General features: G+C 36.0%; 1 protein-coding gene across 8 annotated transcripts in view; it reads right to left on the bottom strand.

Moving 5' to 3' along the window:
* R3HDM1 (R3H domain containing 1) overlaps positions 1-22359 on the bottom strand; it is a 121939-nt gene that overhangs the window by 76209 nt on the left and 23371 nt on the right. For 6 of the 8 annotated variants that reach the window (XM_059053657.2, XM_067025918.1, XM_059053658.2 and 3 more), the window contains exons 3-8: positions 16899-16940; positions 16339-16428; positions 12457-12571; positions 11325-11403; positions 4434-4493; positions 4210-4350 (exon numbers count right to left, since the gene is read on the bottom strand). In XM_059053657.2, the coding sequence (XP_058909640.1) occupies positions 4210-4350; positions 4434-4493; positions 11325-11403; positions 12457-12571; positions 16339-16428; positions 16899-16940 (527 nt within the window). The remainder of the gene's footprint in view (positions 1-4209; positions 4351-4433; positions 4494-11324; positions 11404-12456; positions 12572-16338; positions 16429-16898; positions 16941-22359) is intronic. The other 2 variants (XM_059053662.2, XM_067025919.1) reach the window with 1 other exon arrangement.

The following is a 22359-nucleotide window of genomic DNA, read 5'->3' as shown; positions in this document are numbered from 1 at the left end:
CAGCACTTAAAACAGTAAACACTCAGTAGAAGTTTGTTATTATTATAAATATTACTGAGAAAACTGAGGTTCAAATGGATAAAGCAAGGGTCCAAGGTCAAAGGGCAAGTACATGACTGAGCCATACTTGGAGCCCTGGTATGTAAGACTCAAAGCCTGTATATCGTCTTTGCATTGCCTCCTCTAAATCTAAGAAACAATTCTGGGACAAAGAAAAAAGTACAGCACAGTATTTTATGTTACATTCCTATAGTACCTGGTTTGGTGTTAATCAAATATTTTGTGGCTGAATTTAATAAAGCTTAAGAGACTACTTCAAAATGCAACCAAGTTACCTAGAATTCATAATTACAGCAGGGTACATCTTTGTTTTATATTAACTGAAATAGATTAAAAAGAGAAGTTCTTTTTTGAAGGTTAATGTTACGATCTAAAGTAATGATTATGAACTCTTAACAACATATTTTATGGCTGACTGGCCGGTCTTTCCTCTATGGAAATGTTGCAAGTTCTGCTGAGATCCAGAAGACAGACGTAAGGTTGTTGCCCTTGGAAAATTACAATTATATAAAACTTCACTTTCTGAAATGTATTCTCAGCTTCAACAAATTGATCCATTCAACACTCTTGAGATGTAATACCATCCTATTATAAAACTGAAATATGTGATATATAAAAGGTATATTTAGAGGAAATAAAGGCTAATTGAACCCCTAAGCAATTTTCTTACATATACTTTAAATATATATTAGTAGTCACATAATATATTAATACCCTAAATAAATTTCTAAACCAAATAAACCTGAGTAATGACATTTTCAGCAAACTTATCCAGATATTTCATTATATGTAGTAATCAAGTAACACTTGTGAATATTTGTTTTAACCTAGTGAATTTTTGATAAAGTACTGTATCTACCTCCTGTCAAATGATGCAAAAGATTTTTTTTTAAAATAAATTTATTTATTTTGTTTATTTATTTTTGGCTGCATTGGGTCTTCGTTGCCGCATGCAGACTTTCTCTAGTTGCGGCAAACGGGGCCTACTCTTAGTTGTGGTGCAGTGGCTTCTCTTGTTGCGGAGCACGGGATCTAGGTGCATGGGCTTCAGTAGTTGCAGCTCGCGGGCTCTAGAGCGCAGGCTCACTAGTTGTGGTGCATGGACTTAGCTGCTCCGCGGCATGTGGGATCTTCCCTGACCAGCGCTCGAGTCCCCTGCATTGGTAGGTGGATTCTTTTTTTTTTTTTTTTTTTTTTTTTTGCGGCACACGGGCCTCTCACTGTTGTGGCCTCTCCCGTTGCAGAGCACAGGCTCCAGATGCGCAGGCTCAGCAGCCATGGCTCACAGGCCTAGCTGCTCCACGGCATGTGGGATCTTCCCGGACCGGGGCACGAACCCGTGTCCCCTGCATCGGCAGGCAGACTCTCAACCACTGCGCCACCAGGGAAGCCCGGCAGGTGGATTCTTAACCACCGCGTCACCAGGGAAGCCCGATGCAAAAGATTTTAAAATGAGAATTATCTAAGTAAGCTGAAGAAATCTCTATTTTAAAATATACTTAGATAAATGAAACAGAGCACATATCCACATAAAGCGATACAGAGAACTAAAGAGAAAAATAAAAAGAGTAGAAAGATTTCATGACCAAACTGATAAGAAAAAGACTGCTTTCTTTAGGAGTTTGAAGGATTATCTATTTAGTTCTGACAATGGCAGTATGTTGTTATTTATTTGTCCATGATTGCCCCATTTACTTATATCAACTATTTCTTTTTTTTTTTTTCTGTATGCGGGCCTCTCAGTGCTGTGGCCTCTCCCGTTGCGGAGCACAGGCTCCGGACGCGCAGGCTCAGCGGCCATGGCTCACGGGCCCGGCCGCTCCGCAGCACGTGGGATCTTCCCGGACCGGAGCACGAACCCGCGTCCCCTGCATCGGCAGGCGGGCTCTCAACCACTGCGCCACCAGGGAAGCCCATATCAACTATTTCTGTAGCTGTTCAAAATCACATTTTCTTTCTTATTCAAGGAATTTGTACTTGGGTGAAAAAACAGATGGTTATACCAATATGAACTATAAGATTTAACCAAGAGCCTGGCAACTTTTCTAAGAGCAGCCGGATCCCCACACCAAACAGCATTAGCAGGCATTTCAGCTAACCTTAAGACTGTCTTACCTCTGTCTTTTACAGATGCCTGAATTTACTGCCCTGCAATCGCCAACTTCCCGCTCCAATGAGACACCCCAGTGGACACTGGGTTGTTGACATCCACAATACCACTGGTTCAACGCTGGAGCGGGTAATCTGCCTATGAGGAAAAGGCAAGTTTGTTTTTATTCATTGTGGAGCAGATCTCTAAGGTTTTCTGATTTACATCCTTCTTCATATTCCAGAAGAAATAAAATAAGAATACAGTGTAACTTCAATGATCTGAAGTGTCTAGTAATAATTACGCTATTGATTCATTCTTCTTTAAGTACATCATAAACATCTGTGTTTAGCTAAACTTTTCATTATCTGGATAAAGAGAACCTTGACATCACTTGCAGCATTCAAATAACTGAGGTTACACTGTATTGAAAACCTTAGAGAGTCACCAGTCGAAATGTTAGTCAAAATGCCTGCTAATGTACACATGCTTGGGCATCCAGCAGCTCTGAGTAATGTTGAAAGGTACTGGTTAAATGAAGTAGAGTTCTGTTCACCTTAAGTCCAGCTCATATCTTATGGTTACTATCCCACTTTAACCATGATATAACTAACTAGGAAAAACCTAAAAGATGAGGTTATTTTCAAAAGACTGAAAGACAGGCATAGGAAAATTAAATCACATTCCCATTTGCAGGTAAAATTTAATCCTCCCCGAAAATATGGGATCCTTTTCAAAGACATCTGTCTTCATTAATTTCATTTTAGTTGTAGTAAAAATCATTTAAAAATACTAGCTTCCACCAACATTATCTATTTAGTTGACAAAATACTATTTGAAATGGAAGAAAACCAACTTAGTCAAGCAAACAATATGACAGCTACAAGGGTAAAGGCCATTATAACAAAAAGGAAATAAATGAATTTATTTATTTATTTATTTATAAACCATGCAAACTGAAGAGTTCATAATAGACAGAACCCTGATAAGTCTAGCTTCAAGGAAGGAAGAAAAACAATGAACTGAAAAGCATTATTTATGGCATCTGAAGCTGTCTGCTGCTCATTATCACAGATCCACTGCTGCCACATATAAAATGAGTATAGAAAATTCTTTTGATAGGAAACCACCGCGAAGTATAATGTTAGCTGAACTCAACTGCATTAGCTTCACAAATAGGCAAAAGAGGTACTGTGAACATATTATAATTTTAGGTGCCTCTGCACTGGGCCTTTCGCTCCCAAATATCAGCACTGATTATCTATTTCACCATACCATACAGTTATCACTTTTTTTTTTTTTTTGCGGTACGCGGGCCTCTCACTGTTGTGGCCTCTCCCATTGCGGAGCATAGGCTCCGGACGCGCAGGCTCAGCGGCCATGGCTCAGGGGCCCAGCCGCTCTGCGGCATGTGGGATCTTCCCCGACCGGGGCACAAACCCGCGGTCCCCTGCATTGGCAGGTGGACTCTCAACCACTGCGCCACCAGGGAAGCCCAGGTATCACTTTTTAAAGCAAATGATTCCTCTTAACTCCTTAAAATTTCTTCCTCAGTCAATTACACATAACCCAGAACGGTACAAAACATTATGGATAATACTGGATTAACCAATAAGTCTCACCGTCCTGAGATTTGTGGAAGAAAAGGAGCAAAAACAAAGGTGGAAAAGACAGTAAACTGATAGAAAATTAATTAAATGTAAGGGTGTTAAAGTTTGCTCTCTTTTTTGTTTTCTTTTAAATTTGCCTGAGGTTGGCCACAGGTATCTAAATTATATTAATTAAAAAATCCATAAGAGAATGGTTATTAAATATTACTGATATTATGACCTTTGAGGGTTTTTTTAAACCCATCCTCATTCATTTGTCTTATTTCAGTCCAGACTGGTGCATTTTACATCTTGTGAGTTAAATCTACTTTTTGGTCCTGTCTCATAAGGTGTCATGAAGCTGAATTAGGCTGCTAAAACATGTGGAAAACCTGAGATAAAAGGTGCTACAGAAAGATAAAGTAGTACCACACACATAGATAATATATAACTACATTTCTTGATACTTACATTCTTGTATTGCTAGTTTTGTTTACTATGACAGACTTCCCACTCTGATCAACATTGTGGTCTAATCCAAAGTAAGCAGCGACTCTGTGTAATAGCATCCTATGGTAAGATGTCATTGGGGGGAATTTTTTACGTGGAGACCTAAAAGTAGAAGAAAAACTAATTTAGTAAATCTTGAAGAACTGTGATGACAATTTATTTTCTTGTTAAAGGTTAGGACTTACTCATTATTACCAATGAAATCTAAAATTTCTTGTTCCAATTTCAACAGCATCATTCTGTCCCTGAAACAAAATATGAAAACTCTTACATGTAAAATTCAACACTGACCTAATCATATCATAAATGTTGAATTTACAGGGCTATTATTTTGGGGGGTGGGTAAAACCTGTATATTGAAGAACATCACAAGCTTGATGCTAGAATGTTTACATGCTTTCTAAAAAAAAGTAATATTTTAAAAGAAAGATGACTTTTTAAAATTTTATGGAAAATTTCACATACACAAATGTGGAGAGAATATCATCCAATTTCAACAATTATGATCATGTGGCCATTCTTAAAACAGATATATCTTGATCTGCTAAATATTACTATATTAGATTCTGTTCTGCAAATGTATGGATTATAACAGCATATTAGTCCTTACTTCCTTACTCAATAAAGCTAAGAGGTAGCAGGAAAACAGACATCTTTAGTTAGGCTCATGACTTTGTTATCATCCTGAACTCCACAGAAACAGTACTCTGAAGAACATGCAATGCCAGTAACAACAGGAATACTCCTATGGGAATCCAATGCTAGTCTATAAATGGAACTATAGCAGAGAAGTATGAACTATATTACTAACTCTAATTCAGAAGGAGAGGACTTTTCAAATCATTCTGAAAATCACTATTATATATTTTTAAGACTTCGGGAATTTTTCCCACAAAAAATCAAAATGAACCAAAGACCTCCAACGTGTAAAATAAACAAAGACGCTAGGGAACACCTGCGTGTGCTCCTTTAGACCACTAGGGTCCTATTTAGCACACTTACAAAATAAGTTACTGGTACCACTCCCCAAAGGACCTCCTTGCTCACACACCAAGAACATGGCTCAAGAGTATTCCTGTGCTCACTGTAAATGTCATGCGCATGTGGGAAAAACAAAACCAAACAAAACAGAAACAAAAAAACCCCTCAAAGAACCTTAAAGCTAGAAGTTGCTTTAGAGAACATTCAGTTCTGTTCCTAAAATTTTATAGATCAAGAAAACTAGGCCAAGAGGTTAATGTTTCCCTCCCAAATAAACACTATATAGTAGATCCGTCTCAGATTTTAAAAGGAAACAGTGCCCCCTGCTTAAGTTGCCCGAAAGTCTATACATCAGCTCTGAGTTTGATCTTCTCTCTATATTGTGGAAGAAGTCTTATAAAACTGAGTAATATTAAGCATACATATTTTTATATCAGTTGAAAAAAATCAAGAGAATAACACGCCTATGTGGTGATTTCAAACTCAAAGCTAAAAACAGAATTACATTTTAACTCAAATTCTAGCAACATTCAATTTTGCCCCTAAACCTGTTTCTCCTTTAGTATTCTGCATTATCAGCAAGTGGCACTACCTTTCACTTGGCATATTGTACTAGAAGCATTTTTGGCCCATTACTGTGCTTTTTAAAATCCTCCTATGCGGTTAATTACTATTGCAAAAAATTTATCTATCTTCAGTCTGTTTTTCTTCTATTTCTACTGCCACTACCCTGGATCCAAGCAATCAGGATCTCTGACTTGACTACTGTAATAGTAGTGTATTATCTCTCTGTATCTTCCCTTGTTCCCTCCTAATCTGTTCTACCTGGAGCATCCATAACAATCTTTTAGAAACACACTTGTGAGCACATGTCATGGCCTTGGTTAAATATTTATCACAGGTTTCTCACTGCTCATAGGTTATAACTGAACACCTGTAATGTGGCCTACAAGGTGGGCATGATCTAGTCTTCATCTACCTCTTTAGCTTCTTTTCTTGCCCCTTATTCACAAAACTCTTATCATTTTAGCTTATCCCTGTAATTGCCAAGCTGGTTCCTTGAACAAGCTGTTTCCTTTGCCTAGGACAGCTTCTAGAACCTGTTTCTTTCATACCTTTGATATCGTTTATCACAATTACCATTATATAGTTATTTGGACTACAGAGAGGAGCTCAACAAATGTATTTGTGTGGAATAAATTAATCAGATTATTTCATCCATTGTCTTTTAATATTTTTTTCCTTAAAATTTTGGGGGAGGATGGGACATTTTTACTTCATAAGGTTTTCCCCAAAAAAGGACTTATTTACTTAACTATAAGAACCTCTTTTCTTCTAATTTTTTGGGGGTCAACTTGTCTTGAAATGATATAATTTTCAGTAACTTTCCTAATGTATTTTGTATACTTGTTGAAGGGGAAAAAAAAAGGAATCTGAGGCAGGCAACTTATTCAGCATTCATGAAACAGTGCATTTAAATTCGTTTCCTCTGTTTGAGCTCAACAGCAGGCCTAAGATATGTGAAATGTTCTTCAGTGAATGAACTGGCATTGAAAATAAATTTCCGTTGTCTCCATGAAAGTAAACAAAATCTAACGATTTTACTAGTATTGATACAAATTCAGGTTTTAATTTTTTTTTCCTTTCGCATGTAGATCTATGGATTGCAGAGGATTTTCTATTATTACCTGGGCCGTTTATTTAAATAAGTTCCCGTGCTTAGTTTACGAAATTTTCAGTTAGTAAAAAGTAGAACTTGTTAGGAAAATAGCTTTCTTAAATTCTCAAGATTTACACTTCCTGCCTGTATCATATAGCTATGTATGTATATGAGACATGTATGTATGTATATGATACCATGTATGTATATGTATATATCTATAGCTTGGTCCAAGTTTCCAAATTTTCCAGACTGTAATCAAGGTTAGATATTTTGGTAATGGCCATAAGTTAAAAATTAATAATCCTTTATAGAAGCATACATACATCAAACTAACAGATCCACAAATTCCTTTTCTTAAGGCATAAGGTTTATTAGCGCATGAACTTAAAAGTAGGCAAACACTGAACTTATCATATAACCTTTAAAAATAGACCAATAAATGCTGTCTATTCATTAAAGAAATAATAAAAACAAAGATCTCAATCAAATTGACCAATAAACTACTACCTAAAGTGAAAATGAAGGGGCAAGAATCTTTTAGTTACCAGTGTTCTAGTCATTATACCAGAACTGACTTTAGAGAAAGCGTGTGCAGCTGGTATACAAGTGGCAAATAAAAAAGAAAACAACAAAGCTTCCATCTGATCACCCCCTTCCCAATGTTCCACATGACCTGGGTCAAATATCTGTAACAGGCAAGAAATAAGATGATTTAAACATTACTTCCAGTAAAAGTAATTTTGGAAAATATTTCAAACACAGAACAATTATATGATATTCCCCAGAACAACACAGTTTACTTTTACAATATCCATTCTCAGGATTTATCCATGGGGCTGCTCCCCTCCATTAGCGACGTAATATAGTTGCCTATATTGTCCATGTTTCTTTAGTTCACTGTGGAATTTACACAAAATGGGTATAAAATCAATACAAAAACAGGTATAAAAACCAAGTGAGTGAGCGTAATCTGTATCTTGGACAACTTCAGGTTCCCGGGTTCTAACCTAGTAATGACTAGTTATTATAGTTTCCAATAATATTTCTTGAAACAGGAATTCCAGATAAACTGTTATTTAACACCTGAGGTTAAGTTTTAAGTTTATTCATTGGGATGAGAACAAGATAAAAGATTAATGATCTGAAGAAAAAAGTTGAAATAAAACATTAGCTAAATTTGAGTATCACTAAAAGTAAATCTGCTTAACATTTAGAAGAAATCTCTGAGCAACATTCAATCTTGAAAGCTCTACTGGAAATCTGCCAGACTTATTACTAATTTTGTGCCACGTATATCTGGCAATTAATTGTGTGTTTCATTGAGAGAACACTGAGCCGTCAATTAGGCAAATTTTGTTTCTCACAAAATTTAACATTAGCTACAACTTTCTAATCCACACTGACATTAGTAATAACTTATTCATTAGCCGTTACATGCATGATTCACCTATATATTTATTCAAATAAAAATGCATACACAGAAGGATTAAAGTTGTAATACATACTACACAACATGGATGAACCTTGAAAATATTATGCTAAGTGAATGAAGCCAATCACAAAAGACCACATACATATGATTTCATTCACATGAGATATCCAAAACAAGGAAATCTGTAGAGACAAACTAGATTAGGGTTCAGGGCATAGAGAGGTGATAGCAAAAGGGTTCAGGGTTTCTTTCTGGGGTGGTGAAAAAGTTCTAAAATTCATTGTAGTGATGGTTGCACGTATCTGTGAATATACTAAAAACCATTAAATTGTACACTTTAAAAACATATATGCAGATAATTTTAAAACTTTTTCATTTGTAGAGGAAAACAAGAGAATTGCACAAAAGAATAATATTTTGCAATGTATAAATATAGATTTCTATATTTGTCCTTATTGATGTCTCTCCCACAGTTTCAGAAGAAAGAAAAATTCTGCCTGTTTAAGATCCCATCTTGTTTTACACAAACTAGCTATGTATTTTCTACCATGCTCCTATTCCTTAATCTATTGAGTTCTAGTTTCCACCATCCTACTGCAAATGAAATGTTTTGTTAAAATAGCCAACAACTTCCTAGTTCCTCAATCTAATGGATTCTTTCATTTTACCTTTCGTGATACTGTTCTCGACTGGCTGACTTCTAAGACAAGCATTCTCATGATTCTTTTGCAATCTTTAACACCCATAGTCTCTTCCTTCACATCTACCCTTAACACGTTGTCTTTCCACAAAATTTCGTCCTTGTCATTTATTACATCTCCCTGGCAAACTCATACAAGGCAAGAGTCACCTCTACTGAAGACTGATGGCTGCAACAGCAGCCAGGCTCGTTTACCTGAAAACCAGAGCCTTTTAACTGCTGACACACTTCATCTCACTGTGGCTTTCCATCAGGCACCTCAAACTATACTTATTTATAACAGAACGTGCCTTACTCCATTCAGGCTTGCCCTTATTTACTTCCCCTGTTAATGGGACTAGCTGTCAGTCCAGCCAGAAATCTAGCAGCTGTTCTGTTCTGCTCCAACGTGCCACTACTCTTCCATATCCAAATAATTACCAAGTCCTGCCACGGTACTTCTTAGATGTCTTTCGAATGTGTCCTTTCCTCTCTATTCTTCTCTATGTTCGTCAACTCAGTCCTTGCTTACGATCTTGGTCCCTCACTGACAAAGTAATCTTCCTAAAACATAAATCTTATTATAGCATCACCCTTTTGAAAATTCTGTCATGACTCCTCAACATAGCAAGCCATACTCAGTATTTCTCAAATGATGAACTACAGGCATCTCAAGTAAGACTATTTTTCGTCGATCACTGCATCCCTAGCTTACCAGTAGCGCTCCTTACTCATTCACCACCCCAGCGTGTCGGTACTATCCTAGGTTGAGGACAACTGCATAATCTGCCTTCATTCCTCAACAATGCCCTCTGCCTCATTTTCTAGAATCACTTGCCACATGCCTCCCTGCTAGAGCCAGTGTACAATCTCATCTTTGCTTGGATATGCCACCTCTCTCTCGTACGACCGTGCCCTGGAGATGCTCTTGTCTCCCTCGTGCTGCTCATGTTCCAGTTTAAAGCACTCTGAATTCAAGACTCAGCTCAGGCATTATCTTTTCAGTGAAGCCTTCCCATATCCTTTCAGAGGTTGGGATCCCCTCCCTGTGTTTTTAAAGCACCCTGAAAAACTTCTTTTACAACATCTACTCTATTTTTTTTTTTTTTCATCTACTCTATTTTAATTACATATCGTGGGGTTTTTTTTCTAGCACACAGACAGTGAATATTTTAGGGTCAGAGATTACATTTTGTTCTTCTTTATATCTATAATGTTTAGCACAATGCTTAGCACATGATATATACCCAACAAATGCCTGTTCAATGGACTAATGAATTCATCTTTCAGTTGGGACCACTGAGGAATAAGTTTGCAGAGTTGACTGACTTCTTCCTCACCTCACACTTATACATCTTCAGCCCATACTACAAGGAGACCACTTTTCATTTGGGTGGGTCCCCTTTTGGGGTTTATGTTAAATGTAAAATAGGAAATCAAGATGGTACTGAAACAATAAATCCTGAATGAAATTAAAGGTGTATCTTGAAGCAAGACATGAGATAAGGCTCAATGATACTAAAGAGAGTTGTTTGTTTTCTTTCACGTACACCTACCCAATGAACTGAAGATTTCACAAATTTTTACTACCACTCTGGGAAGCTAACATCTGGAGGAGGGGTTCTTAACCTTCAAGTCTTCTACCCAATGAACATGTTGGTCAGATATTTTGTGGATAAACGTCTCTGTGGGGAGACTGCCTCACTGGGGTCAATGACCCGCCAAAAAGCTAAATCCATTTATCTAGTACCTTGGCAAAACAAAGGATTTTACAATTAGTTAAAGTTGTGACTCAAATAAGCTAAATCCATTTATCTAGTACCTTGGCAAAACAAAGGATTTTACAATTAGTTAAAGTTGTGACTCAAATAAGCACCTTAAAAATCTTTGGGTTGGAGGTTTATAAACTAAGCAAGAAGAAACAAAAATTCTGCATTCAATTAAGTCCAAAAACTTGTTATAGGTGAATACACTAAGTTATCTGGTTGAGTGCTTTATCATGAGGTATATTTCTCTCTCTCCTATTTCATGATTAATGATAACTCTTCATCTCAATTAAGAGTCAAAATAGCTTGGTGATTCTGTATTTCCCCGAATTCCTACAGAGTATGAATTATCTTTATATCATGGTGATATACATAATGCAAAAAGATATTTATACATGTGCATATAGAGGCCAACAACATCTTAGCCCTAAGAAACTAAAATGTTTCTGGTGTACTTTAAATATTTTAATCTTATTCTAACTCAATAATGAAAACATATATAACAAAATTATGGTACTCTAGAAGCAATGTAAACCTTATAAATTTAATTTTTACCTGGGATTGTTTTTTAATGTATTTACTAAAAATTCATGTAGATCTATGCCAGTTGAATCAGTGTATTCTTGACTGGAATCTAAAAAACAACAACACAAAAACCCAGTATAAAGTTGTTTGAAACAAATCCCTTTCCCTTTACACATGATGTTTATTAAAATAAAATGAGATGCCCCACATTGAAAAAAAACTGACAAAGTAGGAAAATGGAATTTATGATGAATTCAGATGACCACAATTTTGCTACTCCCATATAATGAGCATGACATGGATTTACGTAACTGTATGTCTATGTACATTCTTAAAAAAATTTATCTCTCAAATGTGCCAGTTTAATTTGTTCTGAATTCTTAAAGATCCTTTTATATACTCACCACAATCCTCATATTCAAAAATGTCTCAAGCAAAAAATCAGAATGATTTAGACAAAATTAACTACATTTGAAGCAAATTGAGTCTGCTTAGTTCAGTTACAAATATAAGTGCAGGCAATAATTTGGAGATAGGCAGGAACTGTAGCTCTGAAACAATATTTAATTAGATTTGATCGGGTCTATCACAAAAAGCTCGCTTTCAAAATGTTTCTTTACAAACATTCATGTTTATTTCTTCCCCTTAAATGTAATATCCTTATACTGTTTACAAAACTGGTCAAATTAACTGGGTCTATAAATTAAAATAGCGTTTTTATAGACTTGTAATGATATATGATGAAGTCCCTTAAAATTTATTATAAAAGATAAACATTCTAGGTTTCCAAGAATATTCTTACTGGATACTGAACATTGTGGCATCAGCTCTCTGTATCATAAGGAATTTAAAAAAATAATATTTTTAGTAGAATCAGTATTCAAATTATAGTGATTCCATTATTTCAATACAAGAGACAGACCAATAAGTGATCATGACAGTTATCATCCTTGGTGACTGTTGCAGTTTTTTGGCTAAAGCATCCTACTGATGTTCAGAACTGCCTTATGCCATTTTGCCCAGAACAGTATCATCCCTTTGGTCTGTTCGAGATCATTTTTAATAGAAATACACTATGTAAAATTATTCAAGGGGTAAAGGATGGAATTATTGACAGTAAAACTAAAATTTTGTTTAAAAAACACAGAAATAAATTGCAAACCTCTTGATAACATTTTTCTGGGCAACTTATCACTGGCTTTTTCTTTTTCTGCTTCATCTTTTGAGGGCTTCTCCTCTTTTTCAAATGATTGTGTTAACTGGATCTGAATTTTCTCCTGTTGGAAGGTAAAATCAATTATTAAGTGAAAATATAAAGTTATTCATTTAATACCTCACATTTGTATTTTTTTGAGTAATACAAAATTGTATGGAGAACAAGATTTTTATTTTATCCAATTAGATTCTTCAAGCTAGAATACAACTTAAAATATTTTTACCGTTTTAATCAACTCTTGAAAATGTTAAAATTAAGGCTTTGAGTTGAATTTATCAATTGAAAACATATCCTGAAAATTATCTTAGAGAAAATAAATGCTTTTAAAAAATAGTTTAAATGAATCTACTTGTAAAACCCTTGGATGATCAGAACAAAGGTCTTTTTTGCAATGGAGATGCCACAGTCAAGCAAAAGTATGATAATTATCATCAATCATGACAATAGGGACATATGAGAGGTCAACACTTATCAAAAAATACTTTGTCCATTATAAATTCATATTTCTTCATTTTCTTGCCATATAAAACTGTAAATAAAAACTTTCCAAAACCAAATTCCCGACTTTGGTTATTTCCTATTTGAGCCTACTATCACTGTTCCTCCTTCAATCACCACAAAGTTGTTTTAGAAAGATTTCAAACAAAATTGTTTTCCTTAGTGATATGTAATATTTACTTGTAAAGTAACCATATTCTCTAAGACTGAAAAGGAGAACTATGTCTACATTTTATTTTTGAAACAATGTCATTACATGCAATTTCAGAACCCAAAGGAATTACTGGAAATTAATTCATATAGCTCAAATTGATAAAAATCACATAGCTCTGTTTATTCAGGCAAACTTATAAAGAAAGGCAGACTAACTTCCAGACCATTTCTACTAAAGATAAAGGTACAGCCTATTTGCAGGCTAAATTACTGTATACAGTTGTTCTTTAGAGATGAAAAATATTAATCAATTACTTTGCTTTTCTAGGTGAGGGCTGGTGGTGACGGTAGGCGCGATAAGTCACTATTGAAGAAGATATAAATTTCAGGATTCTTAAACTTGCAGCCATCAGGATTTCTATTACACATTTTCTCCCCACATAATTTTTTTCAAAATAGTATTTGGCAGAAGAATTTCTGATTAAATACATACATATTTTTTCCTATAGGGTTGCTGACTGCTATTTTCATCTTTTTTCAACTCTGCTTCCCATTCCATCCCAGTTCAAAGTTGTGCTCAGGATATAGGACAAAAGCTATGCACTGGCAATTTCCACTAAAATGATGAACACCTGCTTTAAGTCCTCCTTTGTCTTGTTTACCAAACCTCATACGTTAATCAACGTCATACATTCATCAACCAGTCATTTTTCTCATTATGACTCATTTTCTAATCTACTTTCCTCATTCTTTTTTAACTGTAAAATAGATATTTAAAAATGAATCCCAGAACTATGCTTCAGAAGTAGAATATTTAGAAGTTCTCCTGACTTAGAGCTTCTCTATTGCTGTTACTCAAGGATAATCTATAAAACCCAGGTTGGAAGAAAAGATTTCACATTTAGAACTTCACTAAAAGGCACTTATAATGACTATCAGATTTCATTTCTAAATTCTCTTTCTAAAGTCACATATTTTAATTACAGATATTAAACTATTTATCAAGACGAACTGTATTTAAAAATCCTGTATGCATAATGTACTGAGGCTTGTCTTCAGTTGGTACTGAGCCCTTGTTTTCAGTAGCAAATAAACAAGACATATTTTAAATGCCTAAGTCCTTATACACGAACTCTCCAGCAATATCTCCATAGGTAGCTGTAATTCCTTTACTCTTCACTCTGTAATTGACATCATTTATTGAGGTCACTTCCCTCTCATTAGCTCTCATCAGACACAAATGACATCTCTCTTTTAATTGCCTCTCAACCTTTCAAACAATGAGTTTTATTCCAGATTAATTCCTCAAAAATCACATTCTGAAGCAAGCATTATTAGTCAGAAACTATCTCTGCCATCAAGGATTAGATAACTAGGTACATTTTACAAGAAATAACTTATTTTATTTTCCAATTCCCATTCAGGTGCAATTTAGTTAACTCAAGACTGGGAAAAAGACTTTCTATTAAAAAGAATATCTTTTGTTTAGAGAGGGTAATAATAGGTTATTATCCCAAAAGGAAAAGTTAACTGTATGCAAGAGAAATTGAGAAAGACTATATTACGTGGAATAACTGAACTCTGGCATAACCACCTTATTCATTATCCAAATGCTGTAACTCAGCTGTTTTGAATATATACATTAAAATACAACATATACTCCTTATATTAATTTTTTCTCATAAATTTTCACTAGACAAATTTATGCAGTACTATAAGAACCTTCTCCCCCCTTCTGCCTCCCACAATAATTTTTCAGATAGGTGAAATGTACCAAATAAAACCAAAGATCATGTTTGTTACAGTTTTTCTCAAAAAAGGCACCTTTTCTGGACTAACAGTCTTATGAATGCCTGACCCTTCTCATTTCCTCTATCTCCTTGGACTAATTATTCCATGAGGCTAAGATGGTATAACATTTTGGTCAACAAAACGAAGAAATTAATTTTCAAAAAACATTACATTGCCAACTGCTCTACCCTGAACAGGCGCATTCTTTACTCTGAATGTACGAAAGAACTTTTAAAAATCAAAAGTAAATTTTGAACCCTATGTTGCTTGACACTTGAACAAACTTCAAAAGAAACTGACATTAAGTGCATTGACAATAAATAACCTATCAAAAAAAGTCCTTTTCTTATAATTCAGAGACAGAGTTGTAGTGCTTTTAAAAACAGAACACATTCTAAATATGTGACAACTATCTTCAGTATCTGTAGTAGGCTTTTCACATCATCATCTTCTAAATCAAGGCAAAGCATAACAGTCTTTGCTTGAATTAACAAATGTACAATTAGCATTAAAAAAAAAAAGACATACAACCTGTCATGGCTTTTTTTCTCTTTTCCTTCATTCAGTCATGTGTCTTAACCACAAAATTGCCTCAATTCTTTGGAAACTAATTGTTGGAATACAGAGGGATTTTAGGTTATTCAAACTCTTAAAAAGTAGAACAAGCCACAAACAGCCAAAGTTATCACACTGATAAACACTGGTAGAGGGTCCAAAAATAATTATATGTAAATGTCCAAATGTAGCATAAGACAAAGATCAATCCATAACTGAGATTAACAGAAAAGTAAAGTCATAGCATTAAAAAGAATATAAAAAGCAAAAAACCAAACTATTTGCTTGAGCCTTGGTAGTTCTATACTTTGCAAACATAGACAGATGAGGAATTAGAAATATTAGACAACTATTAGAGCCACACTAATATGAAAACTGATTTCACCATGCATTCAGGTTAAGTAAAATGATATGTAAGCAGAAGTCTTAGGTAGTCTCCTCTTCACACTCAAGAGGTGTTTGACAAATTTCTAAAAGCCAAAATAAAATTTGGGCCAATTCAAGGGCAAATTTCATCACAATCACATTAACTGGAAGTACTACTTTAATATAACTTTTCCATAACAACTTATAATTCCCTTAAAGCCATATTCTCAGTTAATTATATGATCTCTAAGTTTTTCCAGCGAGAAATCATTGCACTAAGCCTTGGACTTAGTAGTTTCACTTAGTAAAAACATATATAACACACGTACATGCACATACAAATTTTATTTAACATTATGAAAAAATTTTCTCCAGGAAGCAGGTTTTTCCATATCTTTAAATAATTAATTTTTTTCTTTCTTTCTTTTTTTTTTTTTTTTTGCTTATTGTTTTTTGGTTTTTTACCTTGTTCTCCTGTGATATCTCTGCTGTAGGGGGTGGTGGAGATTCTTCACACACTGCAAGGCTCCGAACTAGCTTTAACTTTGAGCTTGACTAAAGAAAAGTATTTAAAATTAACACTACATTCCATAAATCTAGGGCATATCCAAAAGCCTCCTAGAGTTTCTTAAGTTTCTTTATAATAGTCTCTGCCATGTACAGACGTAGGTGAAATGTGCAAGTTAAATATATCATTAAATACCATTAAAACCTTTTGTTATGAGGGAAAACAATAACTGCAGTTCTGAAAATAATAGCAATAGCAAGAATGGGAATAACTCCAATCTCAAAACCCAAAGAATGATGAGAAAGCCAATTTCTCTACAGATGAAGAACCATTAAAGATATAAAAGCAGTGCACAAAAGCGACTAGGCAAGACAAAAACCCCAAATAAAACAAAATAAGCTTTCTGCCCCAAAGAAAATATGACAAAACTAAACTGAATGCAGTGCTCTATGAAAACAAAGATTCATCAAGCATGAAGGAAGGCCCTTGGCATGCCAGCACAAAATATTTACTATACCTTAGACCTTTTTCCTGTCTGTCCAAATGACTGCGGTGGCCGCTGAATACACAAGAAAGATTTGTATTAAATTTCATACCGAAACAGAAAGATTGCTTCTTAGTTCATAATCCTAAACCACAGAGAAACTAACTGCACAAAGAATGGAAAACGAGGAAATCAAAGTTGGTTTCAAGTAAAGAAGTATTGATTCCTCCCAAAAGCACACTTGCAGAAGATTCTCTAAAATCCTTCTGTGGGTTGGCATGTTCTTTAAATGAGCAAATAGCCACAACTTCTGTGTTAATTGAGCTAAATTGAATTTATAAGGTAACTTCTTAGACAGTAGCAAAATAAAATATACTTCTCTGGTATTCTATAACATATTACACTTTAGCCAAGGTTAGGGGAAAAAAAAAAAACCCACAAAAGTCCTGAGGAATTTTAAGTGGCTGTGCTCAGCGAAGTTCCAAACTTACTAAGGAGAATGTTTCAAATGCCCATTGTCAGAGTGCAACCACCTCTCTACTGAGCCTTTTCAGCACTGTACTTCATAGTGCACCCCCAGTTTACTAGCACAGAATTCTACTTGCCTAATCCAGGGTAAGGCAATGAAGAAGAAATGAAGAAAAGTGGGCAAAGTTCTAATAGGTATGTTCAGCTTGACCACCAGATCATCAATCACGCAAATGGGGAACCCACTGGGGTGAGTAGCTCTAGTCTGTGATACCAGGCTTTGGCTTGGGAAAGCAGCTGAAGCCCCTGTGAACCGAAGCCAGATAGGTTTTCTTTCCTTCCACATCCTTCTAATCTACTTGTTTAACACCAACCCCAAACAGTACAAGGTCCAGGTATCTATCATTTATACTCAACGCCAGGGAGCCAGTTTGGTATCAAACATAAAACAAAGTCCTTAATACCTAGATCAGTATGCTTCACATATGAAAAAAAGCCACCATTTCATTCTAACATCCGAAAAAGCCTTCCTTGTAGACCAAAAGAAATGAGAATCTACAGTACCAGGGTGTTGTCTCCCATTTTGGGGCCAAAGTTCTTGAGATAAGAAGCACTATATTCTTGGGATTTTTGACCCTGGATTATCCAACATTAAAAATCAGCAGTAACAACAACAAAATGAAAATAGAAAAAAAAAAGAAAAATGATCTTCTGTTTCTTACAGAGAAGAAAATGGTACAGATGCACGCACAAATGTACATGGCATTACTGCCTAAGAGAGCTTTTTAACATGTTGGTTCTGTCTTCTCTATTTACTCACTTCTTTAATTTACTCAAGTGGATTTGTTACTCGCAACTAAAAATAGAATTAAAAGAAGTTACATTACATAGAGTAAGGGTTTACAGGAAAAAAAAAATCGGAGAAAAATCAATAGATGAATACGAGCAAAATGCACATGACTAAATGAGTTCTAAGGCAGCAGAAAAGAATTTACGATTTACTCCAGTCCTCTGCTTTAATCCCCTATAATTCTACGTATCAAGGGCACAGCACTTTCTCTTAAAAGTTTTCTTAAAAATAAGAGAGATGATTAACTGACAAGTAAAAGATGCATTCACATGTAGGACTGGATTTAAATTTCTGGCTTTGCTTCTTACGAATAGGTGACCCTGGTCAAGTTATTTCAGTTGACTTTTTTTTTTTCCAGTTGACTTTTACCGGTATAAAAGTTAATATTGTTTGTATTAATTCTCAAGGTTCTTGAAAAGGTTCAGTGAAAGGGTAGATTAAAAAAAAAAAAGGTGGGGGTGGGGTTTGGGGAGGCTGTCTATTGTCCCTACAGTAATGGTTTAGAATTTTCAATGACTTACACATGCATTAACCATCTCAGTTTTAATTCATAAGAAGACTTTGATGAAGGAAGATTAAAAAAAGAAAAATCAAAGAGGGGTAAAATTATCTCAGTGTGACTTAATATGTTCTAAGTTCCTGCTGTAAGCCAGACTCTGTGCCAGGCACTAGGCCTATAAAGATGAATAAGACACAACTGTTGGTCTCAAGAGCCTTACAGTCCAGTATCAGAGTTACGAAATAGTCAAACAGAACCCAAGATCTTTAGAATCTTAGTCCTGTGTACTTTATATCACACACCTATAAAAAATCTTGTTGTGAGTCAAATACTACTTGTGAGAGAGAGAATTCTAAAGATGGCCTCCTAACAGTCCCCTCCTCTGGTAATTTAATCGAACTCCAATCTAAAGAATGTTGTGAAGGGATTCTGCAGATGTAATTAAAGTCCCAAATCAGTTGATCTTAACATACAGATAATTCAGCTGGGTCTGACCCAATCAAGTGAGACCTTTAAAAGCTGAGAGCATTCTTCTGTTGGGAGTGGGGCGGCAGATAAGATTCAAAGGGTGAGAAGGACCTGACACTGCACAGCTGGCTTTGAAGATGGAGGGGACAGATGAAGAGGCTACAGGCAGCCTCCAGGGGCACAGAGTGGCCCTTGGCCGACCTCCAGCTGCAAAACACTGAGATGCCGTTGTCGGAATGAGCGTGAAGACAAATTCTTCCCCAGAGTCTTCAGATAAGGGCCCAGCCTGGCCAACCCCTTGGATTTCAGCCTTGAGAAACCCTGAATGGAACTCAGCTGAGCTCAACCTAACTTCTAATTGACATAACTGTGAGCTGATAACTGGGCATTGTTTTAAGCCTCTAAGTTTGTGGTAATATGTGATGCAGCAACAGAAAACTAATACACTGCTACGTAAGTAAACTATAAACTGCCAAAGTGGCATTATTCAACAAAAATCACTTACTATTTCATGTCAAATAGCAAAGAACCGAAATTACATAATAAATACCAAAAAATCTACCATATACACATGCACACACAACAACAAAGCAGAGAAAACAAGTTTGGCATTAAATAAGAATAAATTATTTTTTAAATGAATTTAATTATTTAAAGCATGCCTTTCACTTTTGTAGCCCCATTTTTTTTTTCTTTAATTTTTGACCCTGGATTAAGCAGGTTACATATATTTACATTTTGGCCTAGCCCAAGCCAAGTCTCCTTCTCAATTTTTTTTTTTTTTTTTCCCGGTACGCGGGCCTCTCACTGTTGTGGGCTCTCCCGTTGCAGAGCACAGGCTCCGGACGCGCAGGCTCTGCGGTCATGGCTCACGGGCCCCGCAGCTCCACGGCATGTGGGATCTTCCCGGACCGGGGCATGAACCCATGTCCCCTGCATCGGCAGGCGGACTCTCAACCACTGCGCCTCCAGGGAAGCCCCATCTTAACCATTTTTAAGTGTGTAGTTCAGAAGTATTAAATACATTCATAATGTTGTGTCACAATCAGCACAATCCATAGTCGTAATTCATCTCATAAAACTGAAACTCTGTACCCATTAAACATAACTCCCCATCTCCTCTCATTCCAAGCTCTGGCAACTACCATGCTACTGTCTGTCTCTATGATTCTGATTACTCTAGGTATCTCATGTAAATGGAATTATATAGTATTTGTCTTTTAGTGACTGGCTTATTTCACTTAGCATAATGACCTCAAGGTCATCGTAGCATATTATATAATTTGCTGGTAGCAAATTATCCGTGTTGTAGCATATTACATAATTTCCTTCCTTTTTAAGGCTGAATATTATTCCATTGTGTGTATATTCCACATTTTGCTTATCTATTCATCTCAAGATGAATGCATTTGGCTTGACTCCATGCTTTAACTATTGTGATTAATGCTGCTATGAACATGGGTGTACAAATATCTCTTCAAGATCTTGCTTTCAATTATTTTGGTATATATCTAGAAGTGTAATTGCTGGATCACATAGTAATTCTATTTTTAACTTTCTGAGGAATGCCATACTGTTTTTCATAGTGTCTGTACCATTTTAAATTCCCACCAACAGTGTACAAGAGTTCCAATTTCTCCACATCCTTGTTAATACTTGTGTTCTGCTTTTTGATAGTAGCCATCCTTGAGGTAGTATCTCATTGTTGTTTTGATTTGCTTTTCCATCGTGATTAGTGATGTTAAGTATCTTTTCATGTACTCATTGGCAACTTGTATATATTCTTTGGAAAAGTGTCTATTCAAGTCCTTTGCCCGTTTCTGAATCGAGTTGTTTGTTTTGTTGTGTTTTAGTAGTTTTCTATATATTCTGGTTATTCATCTCTTATCAGATATATGGTTTGCAAATATTTTCTCCTAATCTATGGGTTGCTTTTTTACTCTGTTGATAGTCTTTTGCTATACAAAATTTTAAAATTCTCATTAAGTCCAATTTTCCTATTTTTTCTTTTCTTACCTGTGCCTCTGGTGTCATATCCAAAAAAATCACTGCCAAACCCAATGTTGTAAAGCTTTTGTCCTATGTTTTCTCCTCCCTTTTTTACAGATTGTGATTTTTTTTTTTTTTTTTTGCTGTACGTGGGCCTCTCACTGTCGTGGCCTCTCGCGTTGCAGAGCGCAGGCTCCAGCCGTGCAGGCGCAGCGGCCATGATTCACAGGCCCAGCCGCTCCGCGGCACGTGGGATCCTCCCGGACCAGGGCACGAACCCGCGTCCTCTGCATCGGCAGGCGAACTCTCAACCACTGCGCCACCAGGGAAGCCCACAGATTGTGATTTTTATTCAATTTGGTATTCCAGTTAGAGTAAGAGCAATGAGAATTATGCTTTATAAATACTAAATTATTACTACATTATCGTGATATGGCTTTACACTGATTGTATACAGAGAAAATAGTAACACTGGAGTTAAGGCAATAACCACAGGTGCAAACCAAATACATTACCCTGACATAGTCTTTAGTAAAAAGCTTTTTTGCTTAGGTGATGGTTGATATTGTTGTATGTGGGTCAGTCACTATTTTGGAGGATAAGCTTTGAATGGCTTCATTAAAAAAAAAAAAAAAAACCCTCCTACTGGTCCACAATGGTCAGAAGCCGCCTTTGGTAATCTCCACTCATGTCACTTGGAATTACTGAGCCCAGGGTCTTCTGATATATCTGATTGAATATCTGTTTTATTTGTACATGATCAATCTCACTCTGAGGGACCACAATCCTGACCAGGGTGAAGTCATCTGTGTCAGCACCTTCCACAGAATAGCACAGCCTCTCAGCAAAGAGAGTTGGGCGGCTCCAGGCACACTGCAAGATGGTCTTCAGGGATTTCCCTGGCAGTCCAGTGGTTAAGACCCCGCGCTTCCAATGCAGGGGGTGTGGGTTTGAACCCTGGGTGGGGAACTAGGATCCCGCAAGCCATGCGGCGCTTTTTGACATTTCTGTCAAAATGACATCTCACAGCTAATATACTGCTTAATAAATCTCAATTAGCCATACTGGAATAAGTCTCCAAGGTAGCTTTCAGTTAAGGAAAACTTCTTGTGGCATGAATGAAGATAAAGCAAGATTCGTGTGTCCCGCCTCCCCTCACCAGGCTGATAAAGAAACTGAGTATCTTCCTGAGCCAACTGGTGGTTTATCTGTGTGTGTGT

This window comes from Kogia breviceps, chromosome 2, assembly GCF_026419965.1.
Source record: "Kogia breviceps isolate mKogBre1 chromosome 2, mKogBre1 haplotype 1, whole genome shotgun sequence".
In the NCBI taxonomy this organism is placed as follows: Eukaryota; Metazoa; Chordata; class Mammalia; order Artiodactyla; family Physeteridae; genus Kogia; species Kogia breviceps.
This window is presented reverse-complemented; position numbering and strand designations above follow the sequence as displayed.